We start from the raw sequence: 13799 nt of genomic DNA on the forward strand, positions 1-13799 counted from the left end.
TGAGAGGGAGAAGCAGGCTTCCCGCGGAGCAGGGAGCCCAATGTAGGGCTTGATCCCAGGACCCTGGGATCATGACCTGAGCTGAAGGCAGATGCTTAATGACTGAGCCACCCAGGCGCCCCGAGATGTATTTATTTTAGAGAGAGAAAGCGTAGCAGTGAGGGGCAGAGGGAGAGGGGGAGAGAGAGGAGGGGGGAGGGGCAGAGGGAAAGGAAAGAGAGAAATCTCAAGCAGGCTCCATGCCCAGTGTGAGCCCCAAGCAGGACTCGATCTCACAACACTGACATCATGACCTGAGCCGAAATCAAGAGTTGGACGCTTCACTGACTCAGCCACCCAGGTGCCCCTCCCCTTCCTTCCTTAAGGATATTTTTGCCAGATATAAAAATCGGGGTTGACTGGTTTTTTTCTTTCATTATTTGAAAATCTGTCCTGTCATTTTCTTCTCATCTTCATGGTCTCTGATGAAGAATCCACTGCCATTCAAATTGTTCTTCCCCTGTAGGTAAGGGGCCATTTCTCTCTTGCTGCTTCCAAGACTTTTTTCTTTGTCTTCAGTTTTCAGAAGTTTAATTATGTATTTATTTAATTTCATTTTTTCTAAGTAATCTCTAACCCCAGTATGGGGCTTGAACTCATGACATAAAGATCAGGTATTGCATTTGAAGTTCAATTATGATGTGTCAGGGGGTAGATTTCTTTGGGTTTATCCTACTTTAGTTTCATTTAGCTTTTTGAATCTGTAGGTTTATGTCTTTTGTCAAATTTGGTAAAATTTCAGATATAATCTCTTTGATTACTTTTTCAGTGCTACCTCTTTTCCCTCTGGGACTCTGATGACACAAATTTTAGATCTTTTGTTATAGTCCCACAGGTCTCTCAGGCTGTTTTTTTCTTCCAGCCTATTTTTTGGACTGTTTAATTTATATTGTCTGTCTCCATATTCACTGATTCTCTTCTCTGTCCTTTTCATTGAATTTTTAATTTTGGATATCCTATTTTTCAGTTCTAAAGTTTCCATGTGGCTCTTTGTCACATCTTCGATTTCTTGGCAGAGGCTTTCTATCTTTTCATTTGCTTCAAGCATGATTATAATTGTCCATAGAAGCATTTTTATGGTTGCTGCTTAAAAATCCTTGTCAGATAATTCTCTCTGTGTCATCTCAGTGTTGGGCATCTGTTGATTACTTTCTCATTCACAATGAGATATTCCTGGCTCTTAGTATGATGAGTGATTTCCCTTTGTTGTGTGTATTAATTATATTAGAAAACTCTCAGTCTTAAAATCTTGTTTTAGCAGGCCACCTCAGTAGAGCCTGGCAAGCACGGCAGTCTAGGCTCCCCTCTTGGCCCTTGCTGACAGGGCTGGGGATGGGATGCAGGTTTTCCTGAGATGTTTGGCTGGAGTAAGTTGGGTCGGGTCTACAAGTTTTCTGTCTTGTTAGGCTACCCATTTGGCTAGAAAGAACAGGCTTTTCTTGAGGGCCTTCTTATGGTCCCCATTGTTTCTTGGGTTACAGGCTTTTCCAGTATTCAGTACAGGATACATGAAGAAAAATAAAACCCCAGGGATGTACAGCACACCATTCTTGTGTCATGCTGGTCTGCATTCTTGTCTCCATCTTTCCTAGTCTCCTCTTTGCTTTATAAATGCCCAGGATTGTGTGCTGTACTTAACAGGAGAAATCGGGAGAAGTGCATCGATTCTATCCTGTCCAGGAGCAAGGGCAACATAAGCACTTTCCCCAAACTTTTGTTAAGTATAACCATCTTTTATGAGAAGTGGAATTTATTTGAAATGAGAGCCCCATCCTGGAAAATAGAGATAGCCCTGGTTTAAATCCCAACAACAGTGTTTGGATTCTGAGGAAGGCTTTTTATCCATCTCCAGTATATGCTGGGATGGCTCTTAGCCTAATGGCCACAGGGATTTGGAAAGTTTTACCCTGGATACCCCGGGAAGTTGACATTTCTTTTCCTTTGCTCTTAGTCCGTGCATTACAAAGAACTGAAACAGAGTCCAAAACTCTGGCCTGAGCTCTAGAAAAAACAGTTTTGTCCAAGCTTTCCTTCAAGTAAAATGACTGATTTTATGATCCAGCCTACTCAGAGATGCTCATCTATGTTTATAGGTTTCTCTTGAAAACTTTATAACAGAAGATGAGATTCATGGGGAAAATACTTTGAGGATCACTAAGAAAACAAAAACAGCAAAACTCTGACAGATTTTTTATCTGTTTTTAAAAAAAGACATACAAAAATTGAGAATGGAGAACTCAAAACTTAATTAAATGCACAGCATTCAAATATGCTTTAATGACACTGAAGACAGATGAAGAGAGAGGGAGTATTTGGGAGGGGAAGTGGGAGGAGGTGGTAAGAGAGGGGTGGGGAATGAGCAGCCTCCACATCTCGGAGAGAAAGGAGGTGGAGGGTGAGCAGGAGAAACCCAGCTTGTAAGTGTGATCCAGTACGAGACCTGGAGGGCTGTTATTCTATTGACCACCACTAACAGATTTTCTGATGCTCTTTTCCCTCAAGTCTCAGGTAGCTCTAAATAGTGCAGCCGTTCTCAACCAGGGACAATTTTGTCCCCCAGTGGACAATTTGTCAATGTCTGGAGACATTTTTAGTTGTCACAACTGAATATAGGGCTACTGGCATCTAGTGGGTAGAGCCCAGGGATGCTGTTCAACATCTTACAATGTACAATGACAACCCCCTACCACAAAGAATTGTGGGTAGCACAGAATGTCCGTATTGCCATGGTTGAGAAATCCTGGAATAGTGTGGCATAGTCAAAGCAATTAATATCTGGATCATGGTAATATATATATACAATGGAATCTTACGCAGCCATCAAAAAGAACGAAATCTTGCCATTTGCAATGACATGGCTAGAGCTAGAGTGTATTATGCTAAGCGAAATAAGTCAGTCAGAGAAAGACAAATACCATATGATTTCACTCATATGTGGAATTTTGGAAGCAAAACAGATGAACACAGGGGAAGAGGGGAGAAAGAGAGAGAAAGAGGGAAGCAAAAGCAAACCATAAGAGACTCTTAACAAACTGAAAGGTTGCTGGAGGGAGGCGGGTGGGGGATGGGCTAAATGGGTGATGGGCATTAAGGAGGGCACTTGTTGTGATGAGCACTGGGTGTTGTATGTAAGTGATGAATCACTAGATTCTACTCCTGAAACCAATATTACACTACATGTTAACTAACTAGAATTTAAATAAAAATTTGGAAAAAAAAAAAGATCTGGACCATGGTAGGCAGTGATCAAAGACTGATGTCCCATTAAGTCACAGGGGATCAGCTCCAGGACCCCCATCTTATCTGTGTCCTCAGATCCTCCAGGCATGAAGTGCTAATGTGTGCACCCTTCCACCTGTGTTTCAGGGCGCATTCCAGTGCAATCTCAAACTGCTGTTTTACCTTCAGTGGCCATTTCCTGTGTACAAGCTCTTGGGATAAAACCTTAAAAATATGGAACGTCCATACAGGGGAGTTTCGGAACTGTGGAGCCTGTGTGACTCTGATGAAGGGCCATGAAGGTTCTGTGAGCTCCTGCCACTTTTCCAGAGACAGTGAGTCATTAACACATAGAAAGATTTCACACCTATGGGAGTGCTGGGGCAGATCTCCTCGTGTTCTATTCCCACGGACTTGCCGTAGTATAGAGAGGCAATTTTTCATGATGCCAATGGTGAGGGTGGATTTATTTTCAATGAGAACACAAAAGCCAAGAGGGACATTCATAGGCAGAAGTTTGCAAGTAGTGGAGACTCAGCTTAATGTGGCTTAGCAGCCAGAGATATTTATTAACCCCTGTAATGGGGAAGTCCAAGAGCTGATCTCACTTCGGGTGTGGCTGGGTCCAGACACTCAGACTGTGCTTTCAGGGAGCCAGTCCTAGAGAAAGAGAGACGCTTCTTTTAGATGGTACCAGCACAAGTCCCAGGAAAGTCTTTCATTGGCTCAGCTTAGGACATACCCCCATCTCTGAACCAATCACTTTAGCAGGGGATGAAAGGCTCTGATTGGCTAGGTTTGAGTGACTCACCCACCCCCCCTGAGCTAGAGGTGGGAGTCAGTACCCTCCAACCAGAAGGAATGAGAGTATTGTATGGGGTGTTTCCCCATAGGAAATTGGGGTGTTGTTGACAAATGAAGGGTCACGGATGCCAGCAGGGGTGATGACAGGAAGCGGCCTCAGGCCACTAGCCTCTTGACACCCAGGAGCCAATGGCTTTACTCTCCATTCTCGTGGGAAGTGGGGTTTGCTCTGTGTGTGGTTCAGGGGCCCCCAGCTAGTACAGAAGCAATCAGAGCCTGGCTTGCGAAGTGATAGGGTGTTTTTGAACAACTCTTCCTCTTCACAACCAGTCTCTGTGAGTTAAACCCCATTATGAGGCGTCCCACTGGTTTCTGGCCTTGTGTTTTTGGGGTTCAGAGTTGCCTACAGTCAGTTATCACTATTCACACATTCCACATTTGTTGGGTAAAATTTATTCGTAACCCTAAAATCAATATTTGTGGCATTTTTGTGATGAGGCATGGGGTGTGGACATGCGCAGGGCAGTGAAGAGTGTGAATTAGCCTCTGCACACCCTCCCAGCTGCATTTGAACAAGGCGACCCTCTGCCTTCTTGTTTCAGCTCTCTTATTGGAAAGTGTCCATTTTGCAGTCCCTTTAGTGCCCACTTATTTTTGCATTTTTGTGGTTTTGGTTGGTGCTTTGGTGTTTAAAGGGCCCCCAAGCACAGGGCTCAAGTGCTTGCTGTCCAGGGTTCCTCAGTGCGAGAAGGCCGTGACTCACCTTACAGGGAAAACACAGGTGTTGGATAAGCTTGGTTCAGGCATGAGCTCTGGCACTGATGGCCATGAGTTTAATGTTAATGAATAAATACTATGTCTCGACTAAAGTGTGTTTCAACAGAAACAGACCTAAAACAAGGTTATGGATTGATCAGTTAGTGAAGTGTTATGAACAGAGAGGCTCCTAGGAAGCTAATCCTATATATTCTCTAGGAGAAATTGTTCACCATTGACTAATTCAGGGTCTGTGATGGCTTTACAGAACATAACTGCCATGAATACTGAGAATGGACTGTAACTGGCTGGGGGTCATTGAGCCACCCCAGGAAGGGGTTTGAGTGTCCTTGGAGTGAACCATGGTAGCATCTCACAAATGTAACCTTAGCCCGCTTTGACCTTGCTGAAGGAGGAAGCAGTTGGCAGGGGAAGATGACTCCCTCCCCACCCCCCCATCCCCTGAAGCTTTATCATTTTGTGTTGTAGCCTCTTTTCTCGTGTCTGGAGGGTTCGACAGGACTGTGGCTATCTGGGATGTAGGAGAAGGCTACCGGAAGCTCTCCTTGAAGGTACCGATGTCAGCATCAGATAGAGGGTCAATGCTGGGTGCTGGTGCTGGGGATACAGCAGTGGGTGAGACAGACCTAGAATTCCTCACTAGAGCCGACAACTCTGTGGAGAACAGAACAAGAAACCAACAAGCAAATCATCGACTGTGATGAGTGAAACAGAGAAACCACAACAGGGTGATGTGAAAGAAATAGACCCCAAGGACTAATCCACAGTGGGTGGGCAGGGAGGGCTTGTTGGAGAAGGTGGCATCTGAGCAAATGAGGATCTGGGGGAAGTGCATTCTAGGCAGAGGAAACAGCAAATGCAAAAACTCAGAGGTGGAAAAGTGTCTAAGAACAGCAGAAATTACTCTGCAGAAAGATGAATGCCACAATGAGACGTACACAGGAAGCTATGGGCTCCAAAATGGTGGGTTTCTGAGTGCTTTTGCCTACAAGTTAGAGGAGACTCAACTCAGAGTGGCTTTATGATGAGGGGATGGATTGACCCAACTTGGCAGGAATCCAGAGAGGTTAGGCAGTCCCAGGACTGGCTACAGCAGCGCCTCTGAACCAAGTGCCCCCTTGCCCAAGATTTCTGCAGCCTCCCTGGTCCTGTGATCTCATGGTTTGGCTGTGAATGCTTGCATCCACGACTCTGGGTCCCTCTGTTCCCTGTGGGCCCAAGCATAGACTTGCCCCCCACCCCCCCCCAGCCGATCACCACAACATTCAGGCTCCCGGGGCTGGGCTATCTGGAGGACTCTTCTACAAGGGTTTTGGCGGAGGCCAAGGGAGGTTACGTCACAGCAAATAAACAGCTTACAACTGAGTGTTCAACCTCCCTGTGTTTAAAAGTCCCTTTGTCCTCTCCCCATTTCCCCCCCTCAAGCTCCTGTCCTTTGTTATGCATGGCACTTTGACTTCTCTCCTGCTCCCCTTCCTCCTACCATACCACACTGGCTCGCCTTAGGCCTCTTTCCAAAAGGGGAAGGCCAAAGAATGGTCAAGATGCTGACGCAGAGCCCTGACGTCATTAAGTGTTTCTCTCCTCTGAGCTCCTTTTTTACCCGAGGAAAATAACTCCCCATTTGCTTAGGCCACCGGGGATAAGTTTGCAGCAACTTAAAGCAAAAGCCCCCTTACCAGGAGGACCTCAGAGTGGTTAGTTCTCAGAACAGAGAATGCAAACGAAAACCTGCAAGAGGTGCTCTGGGACCAGCTGGGAATATAGTCACTCTTTTTCCATCCTGCTAAAAACTAGAGTACTATTTTAAAGAGCACAGTGCCATAATGTACACGTGCATCATCAACCTTTACGCTTCGCGTCAAATGTCATCGGTGACGTTAGGGAAGCGCAATTAGTTACTCTTAAATGCATGCCTCACTGGAGTCCTGACTTTGTGCTTGTGCTTTTGTTTTTGTTGTGCTTACCAAGGTTTTTCCTCTAGGTGCTTGTTAAAATTCTATTTTTCTTCAGGGCCACAGTGACTGGGTGACAGACGTTGCCATTAGCAACAACAAGAAATGGGTCCTGTCTGCTTCAAAGGTAAAAGTGGCCAACCTTTGAGTAACTTACAATCTCTCTCACGTTTGTGAGAATTGGTGTTCATAGAACCGTTACTATCAAGCTAAATTCCTGGGCTGGCTCAGTCTGAGGCCCCTCCCCCAAGCCCCCACGCCAGGCCATCCTCAGTGCAGGGAGCTGGCTGGGAACGTGGGAAGCAGGTCCTTATGTCTGCTCAGGTGGGGAGTTGCCAGGGATTTCTATATCTGCGACCATTGATATTTGAGCTTTGTTGGAGCAAGGGCCTGCCCAGACCACTGAGTGATGGAGCCAATGGGGGGGCCTTCGGGGGGAAAGGCGTCAAGTTCACTGGCAAGCAGCAGAGACCGCCCTGAGCTCCCAGGTGGGTCTTCCCTCTCTGTGTCACTACATCCTCGAATTCCCATGCCAGTGGCACAGAAGAGCTATCCCGAGGTCTGTCCTTCAGGTGTGAGCACAAGAGAAGTGGCGGGGGGGGTGTCCCACCTTGCCCTTCCCCCGTTGACCTTTATTGAAGCCATGTCATTCTCTAGTCTGGGGGTTTCCAGGTGTATGGGACCGTGGGTGAGACTCGGCCTACTATGACCAACTTGTTAGAGAGCCAACCCAGACTGTCACACCCAACCCTAATACCATAATAGTAGAACACATAATAAAAGTTCTATGCCTATGCATTATTATTTTAACATAAAAATATGAAAGATGATTATGACAGCTATATCTCAGTAAAGCTGGAAGAAAGTAAAAGTGCAAACCAAAATAAGAAAAATGAATGTTTATTTGAAATGCATGTCTCATTCTGTATTTTTTACCTCTCTGTTATGTAAATGCTAGTATTGAAACAGTCATGATTGGACTACTTAACAGCAGCAATTAGTAGTAACTAATAATAGGACTAATTTTATTTTATTTTTATATTGTATATTTTATAATGTTTCTATGTTTTATATTTTATAATGTTTTTATTTTTATACTGTTTTATATTTTGTTTTTATTTTTATATAAAATATTTTGTTTCTTTTACATATTTTTTATTTTATAACGTTTCAGACTTTTAAAAAAGTCTTCATTGGGGGGCACCTGGGTGGCTCAGTTGTTAAGCGTCTGCCTTCGGCTCAGGTCATGATCCCAGGGTCCTGGGATCGAGCCCCGCATTGGGCGCCCTGCTCGGCAGGAAGCCGGCTTCTCCCTCTCCCACTCCCCCCGCTTGTGTTCCCTCTCTCGCTGTGTCTCTCTCTGTCAAATAAATAAATAAAATCTTAAAAAAAATAAAAATAAAAATAAAAAAGTCTTCACTGGATATTTAAATGTGGTAGGCTATATTATCGGGTGTGCTTAAGATACATAAATGTAGGACTTAAAGAAAAGAATACAAGTACAATAAGATTGGTTACATAAACATTACTTCTATTTATTTATGTATTTATTTCCCCAGCTATATTGAGCTCTAAGTGACATATAACACGGCCTAAGTTTAGGGGGTACACTGTGTTCTCTGGACTGCCACAGCCTCGGGATGCCCTTCTTTTCTCTGAGGTAGCAGTAAGACGGAGTACTGACAAATGTAAAATTTACTTTAGCTTGCAGCTCTGCTCTTACCAAGCGCACTTCTCACTAATTCCTGGGTCAGCCCACGGGATGCCATCAAGTTAAAACACCCTCTCAGCCAAAGCTGCCACTCGTGGAATACTCAGGGTTTTTACCCACTAGACCTCACAGGTTTTTAGATTTGCAGGAATTCGGTTCTGGCTCTCCGAAGCTGCGCGAAGGGACTCAGTCCGCAAACCTCTTTTAGTGACTGAGACATTTTGTCATTCAGCCGGGTCCTTCGCCACAAGACTCGCATCAGGAAGGCTAGCCATGTCTAAAGTGGCCGTTACTGTAAAAGGGCCTGAAGTCCATTGGATGCCATTATGACTCGAGCCTCTCTTTCTCAGGGAAATGGCTTGAAAGCACAGAGGTAATCTGAACTTGTGATAATAACGCTGGATCCCAAATAAGGCACGGTTTTAGAAAAGCACCTGAGAATGTCCTGTTTGGCGTGACTGCTCTTTTCTGGTGATTTTCTTTTTAAGATTTTTATTTATTTATTGAGAGAGAGAGAGAATGATAGAGAGAGAGCAAGAGAAGGGGGAGGGTCAGAGGGAGAAGCAGACTCCCCGCTGAGTAGGGAGCCTGATGCGGGACTCGATCCTGGGACTCCAGCATCATGACCTGAGCCGAAGGCAGTCGCTTAACCAACTGAGCCGTCCAGGCACCCTCTTTTCTGGTGATTTATTTATTTATTTATATTTTAAGTACCAAAGCAGTCTTATTTCCAAAAAAGAAAAAAGACCCCTGTTTTCACTGTATGAATTTTGGTCACGACCTGCAACCGAGGGGCAGTCACTTCATCCTTTTGTGGCCTCTTCAAAGATCCTCAAACAGTGTTGGAGAAACAGGGCATACCTTTCTTTGTAATTCTATCGTTAATCACTTTCCTCCACTCTCACTCTCATCCTCAATGCATTTCAAAACCAGAGGATATTCTTCTTTTTTTAAAGATTTTTATTTATTCATTTGAGACACAGAGATACAGAGAGAGAGCACGGGCAGGGGTAGAGGCAGAGGGAGAGGGAGAAGCAAGCTCCCTGCTGAGCCAGGAGCCCGATGCGGGGCTCCATCCCAGGACCCTGGGATCATGACCCCAGCCGAAGGCAGACGCCCAACTATCTGGCCCACCCAGGCGCCCCAGAGGATATTCTTCTTGTGCCACACTTTTAAACATATGATTTTATGGCAGGCCCACATTTTAAGTATCTTCTCTAGAGGTGACAATTATAACAGCCATCTTGGAGGTACATGTTTAAGGAACACACCTTCTTCCATTTCTACAAAGTCATCATTTTTATAAAGTGCTTCTACACTTTTTGAGGAAGGGGAAAGGCGACTAAAAACTTGTATCAAGAAAGACCCCAGAGGTGCCTCCTGGGTGGCTCAGTTGGGTAAGTGTCCAACTCTTGGTTTTGGCTCAGGTCTTGGGATCAAGCCCTGTGTCAGGCTCTGTGCTCAGTGGCGAGTCTGCTTAAGATTCACTCTTTCCCTCTCCCTCTGCCGATCCCCCTGTTCTTTCTCTCTTTCTCTCTCTCAAAAAAAACAAAAACAAAAACAAAAAACCCAACATCACAGGTGAGCCAATCACACTGCTTTTTGGAGTGTGGTATACATAATGTGTAGGCCATTTAGTGGGTGAGATCTTTTCATTTACTTTGGAAAGAAGTTGATAGGCTGAATGGAATTTTCCAGAATTTACATTTGCATTGTTTGCTGAATATGTAGATAGATGAGCAACGTCTAGTTTGTATTCGGATAAGATGTCAACATGCTTTTATGTTTTCTGCATTTTCACTAAAATCTTCATAGAAATCAAGAAGATGATTTGAAACTCCCAACTTTTGAATCAAAGTATTTAAGGGCTAGGTTGCAGGGATTTGGCAAATCACTTGATATACTGTGGAAAATGATTGTTGGTGGACTCTGACAGCTCCACACAGCAAGGGGCCAACAAAGATGTAATCACTTTCCCCTTTTGTTCTCCCTCATGGCATTTAGTTGAATTTAGTTGCGCCTGGTGATTCAGGAAATGTAACATTACTCAGTGTGTTAGTTTCTTATTGCTGCTATAATAAATCACCATACACTTTACCTCTTACACAACAAAAACTGAGTATCTTACAGTTCTGTGAGACAGAAGTATGACACGGTCTTGTGGGGCTAAAATCAAGGCATCCACAGGAATGTATTCCTTTCTGTAGGCTCTAGGGAATAGTTAATTTCCTTACCCTTTCTAGAAGCCACCCACATTCCTTGGCTTGTGCATCTTCTTGCATCTTCAAAGCCAACAACATTGTATCTCTCTGTGCTTTCTTCTATAGTCACATATTCCTCTCACTTTGTCCACTTTTAAGGACATTTGTCACTATGTCTAGCCTGTCTGGATAACCCAGAACAATCTCCCTATTGTAAGATCAGCTGATCAGTCAACTTAATTCCATCTACAACCTTAATTCCCCTTTATTCTGTCACCTAACATATTCACAGGTTCTGGGGATTAGGGTGAGAACTTCTGGGGCGTGGGCATTGTTCTACTGACTACACTCCATTCCATAAAAACAATTAAAGGAATGATATGATAATGGGTGATCATTTGAGCAGTATTCCCAAACTAATTCATCAGTTACTATTGTCTCAGGAGTACCGGTGTCTTTTTTAAAAAATAGATTTTATTGTTTAGAGCAGTTTTAGATATACAGAAAGTTGGGCTAATAGTATAGAGAGTTCCCATATATTCCGTTCCCCTCCCCAGTTTCCACTATTAGTAATAATGTCTTGCATTGAGCGTGGTATATTTGATACAACTGAAGAACCAATATTGATACATTATTATTAACTAAAGTCCATAGTTTACATTTCTCTCTTTATGTTGTATGGGTTTTGCCAAATGCATGTAATGTATCCACCATGACAGTTACAAACAATAGTTTCAGCCCCTAAAAATTCCCTGTGCTCCATCTGTTCATCCCTCCCCTTCATCCCCAGAACCCCCGGTGACTTTTTACTGTCTATAGATTTGTCTTTTCCAGAATGCCATATAGTTGGATGCATGCAGTCTGTGGCCTTTGCAGACTGGCTTCCTTCACTTAGCGATATGCATTGAAGGGTCCTCCCTGTCTCCTTAAGACTTGACAGCTCATTTTTAAAAATCACTGAATAATATTCCACTGTCTGGTATACCACAGTTTGTTTTTCCTTTCTCTTAATTGATGGACATCTTGATGGCTTCCAGTTTTGGGTAATTATGAATAAAGCTGCCATAAACATCTGTATGCGGGTTTTTGTGTAGCCATGAGTTTTCAAGACATTTGGGTAGATACCAAGGAGTGTGATTGCTGGATCACATGGTAAGACTATGTTTAGCTTTGTAAGAAACTGTCAAAGTGTCCTTTTTTTCTCTTTAACAGTTTCATTAAGATATAATCCACTTACCATACAATTCATACATTTAAGATGTACAATTCAATGGCTTTTCTTCCATCCCCCCAGTGGCTTTTATTTACACAGACTTGTGCATTCATCCCCCCAATCAATTTTAGAACATATCACCCCCCACAGAAACCCTTCACCACTTAAGCCATCACCTCCAATCTCCCTATCCCTCCCAGCCCTAGGCAACCTCTAATCTACTTTTCAATAGACTGTGTTTTTATTTTTCTATTTTTTAAAAGATATGTATTTATTTATTATTAGTTTCATAGGTACTAATAATACTTATGGTTACTTTCATCAGTTGCATATAACACCCAGTGCTCATTCCATCATGTGCCCTCCTTAATGCCCATCACCCAGTTACCCCCCCTCCACCCACCCCCCAAAAATCCTCAGTTTGTTTCCTATAGTTAGGAGTCTCCTTATGGTTTGTCTCCCTCTCTGATTTCATCTTATTTTTCCTTCCCTTCCCCTATGTTCATCTGTTTTGTTTCTTTTTTTTTTTTAGATTTTATTTATTTATTTGACAGAGAGAGACACAGTGAGAGAGAGAGAGAGAACACAAGCAGGGGGAGTGGGAGAGGGAGAAGCAGGCTTCCCGCTGAGCAGGGAGCCCGATGCGGGGCTCGATCCCAGGACCCTGGGATCATGACCTGAGCCCAAGGCAGACGCTTAACGACTGAGCCACCCAGGCGCACCCTGTTTTGTTTCTTAAATTCCACATATGAGTGAAATCATATGATAATGTCTTCCTCTGACTGACTTATTTCACTTAGCATGATAACCTCTCATTCCATGCACGTCATTGCAAATGGCAAGATTTCATTCTTTTTGATACCTGAGTAATATCTATTTGAGAGAGAGAGAGAGAGAGCACGAGTGAGGGGATGGCCAAAGGAGAGGGAGAGAGAATCCCAAGCAGACTCCGTGCTGAGCTCAGAGCCCGACAAGGGACTAGATCTCACGACTCTGAAATCATGACCTGAGCAGAAATCAAGAGTCGGACGCTTAACCAAGTGAGCCACCCAGGCGCCCCTTGTCTGTGTTTTTAGAGCAGTTTTAGGTCTATAGCAAAATTGAGAGGAGGTACAGAGATTTCTCCTATACTCCCTGCTCCCACAAATACATGGCCCTCCCCCATTATCAGTGTCTCCCACCAGGTGAGACATTTAGAATAACTGATGAGCCTACACTGACACACTATAATCCCTCCCTTCCCGAACCTCTGGAAATCACTGATCTTTTGACTGTCTCCATAGTTTTACCTTTTCCAGAATGTTATAGAGTTAGATGCGTATAGTATAGGGCCTTTTTCAGACTGATTCTTGCACTTAGTAATATGCATTTAAGGTTCTTCTACGTCTTTTCATGGCTTAATAGCTCATTTCTTTTTTTTTTTTAAAGATTTTATTTATTTATTTGAGAGAGAGAGAATGAGAGATAGAGAACATGAGAGGGAAGAGGGTCAGAGGGAGAAGCAGACTCCCTGCTGAGCAGGGAGCCCAATGTGGGACTCGATCCCGGGACTCCAGGATCATGACCTGAGCCGGAGGCAGTCGCTTAACCAACTGAGCCACCCAGGCGCCCCAATAGCTCATTTCTTTTTAGCACCGAATAATAGTCTATTGTCAGGTTGTACCACAGTTTATCCATTCATCTACTGAAAGACATCTTGGTTGCTTCAACCTTTTGGCAGTTATGAATAAAATTGCTATAAACATCCTTGTGGAGGTTTTTGTGTGGACCTAAGTTTTAAATTCCCTTAGATAAATATCAAGGAGTTTGATTGCTAGATTGTATGGTAAGAGTATGTTTAGTTTTGCAGGAAAGCCACCAGGTGGCTGTACCATTTTGCA

General features: G+C 43.8%; 1 protein-coding gene across 1 annotated transcript in view; it reads left to right on the forward strand.

Moving 5' to 3' along the window:
* The window catches only part of WDR88 (WD repeat domain 88), a 42147-nt gene that overhangs the window by 21836 nt on the left and 6512 nt on the right, over positions 1–13799 (forward strand). Inside the window, exons 7-9 of the mRNA XM_028123667.2 lie at positions 3406–3593; positions 5308–5390; positions 6853–6921. Of these exons, the coding sequence (XP_027979468.2) occupies positions 3406–3593; positions 5308–5390; positions 6853–6921 (340 nt within the window). The remainder of the gene's footprint in view (positions 1–3405; positions 3594–5307; positions 5391–6852; positions 6922–13799) is intronic.

Source organism: Eumetopias jubatus, unplaced genomic scaffold (genome assembly GCF_037043125.1).
Source record: "Eumetopias jubatus isolate StellerSeaLion01/CBP00866 unplaced genomic scaffold, mEumJub1_p1.0 scaffold_10, whole genome shotgun sequence".
Taxonomy (NCBI): Eukaryota; Metazoa; Chordata; class Mammalia; order Carnivora; family Otariidae; genus Eumetopias; species Eumetopias jubatus.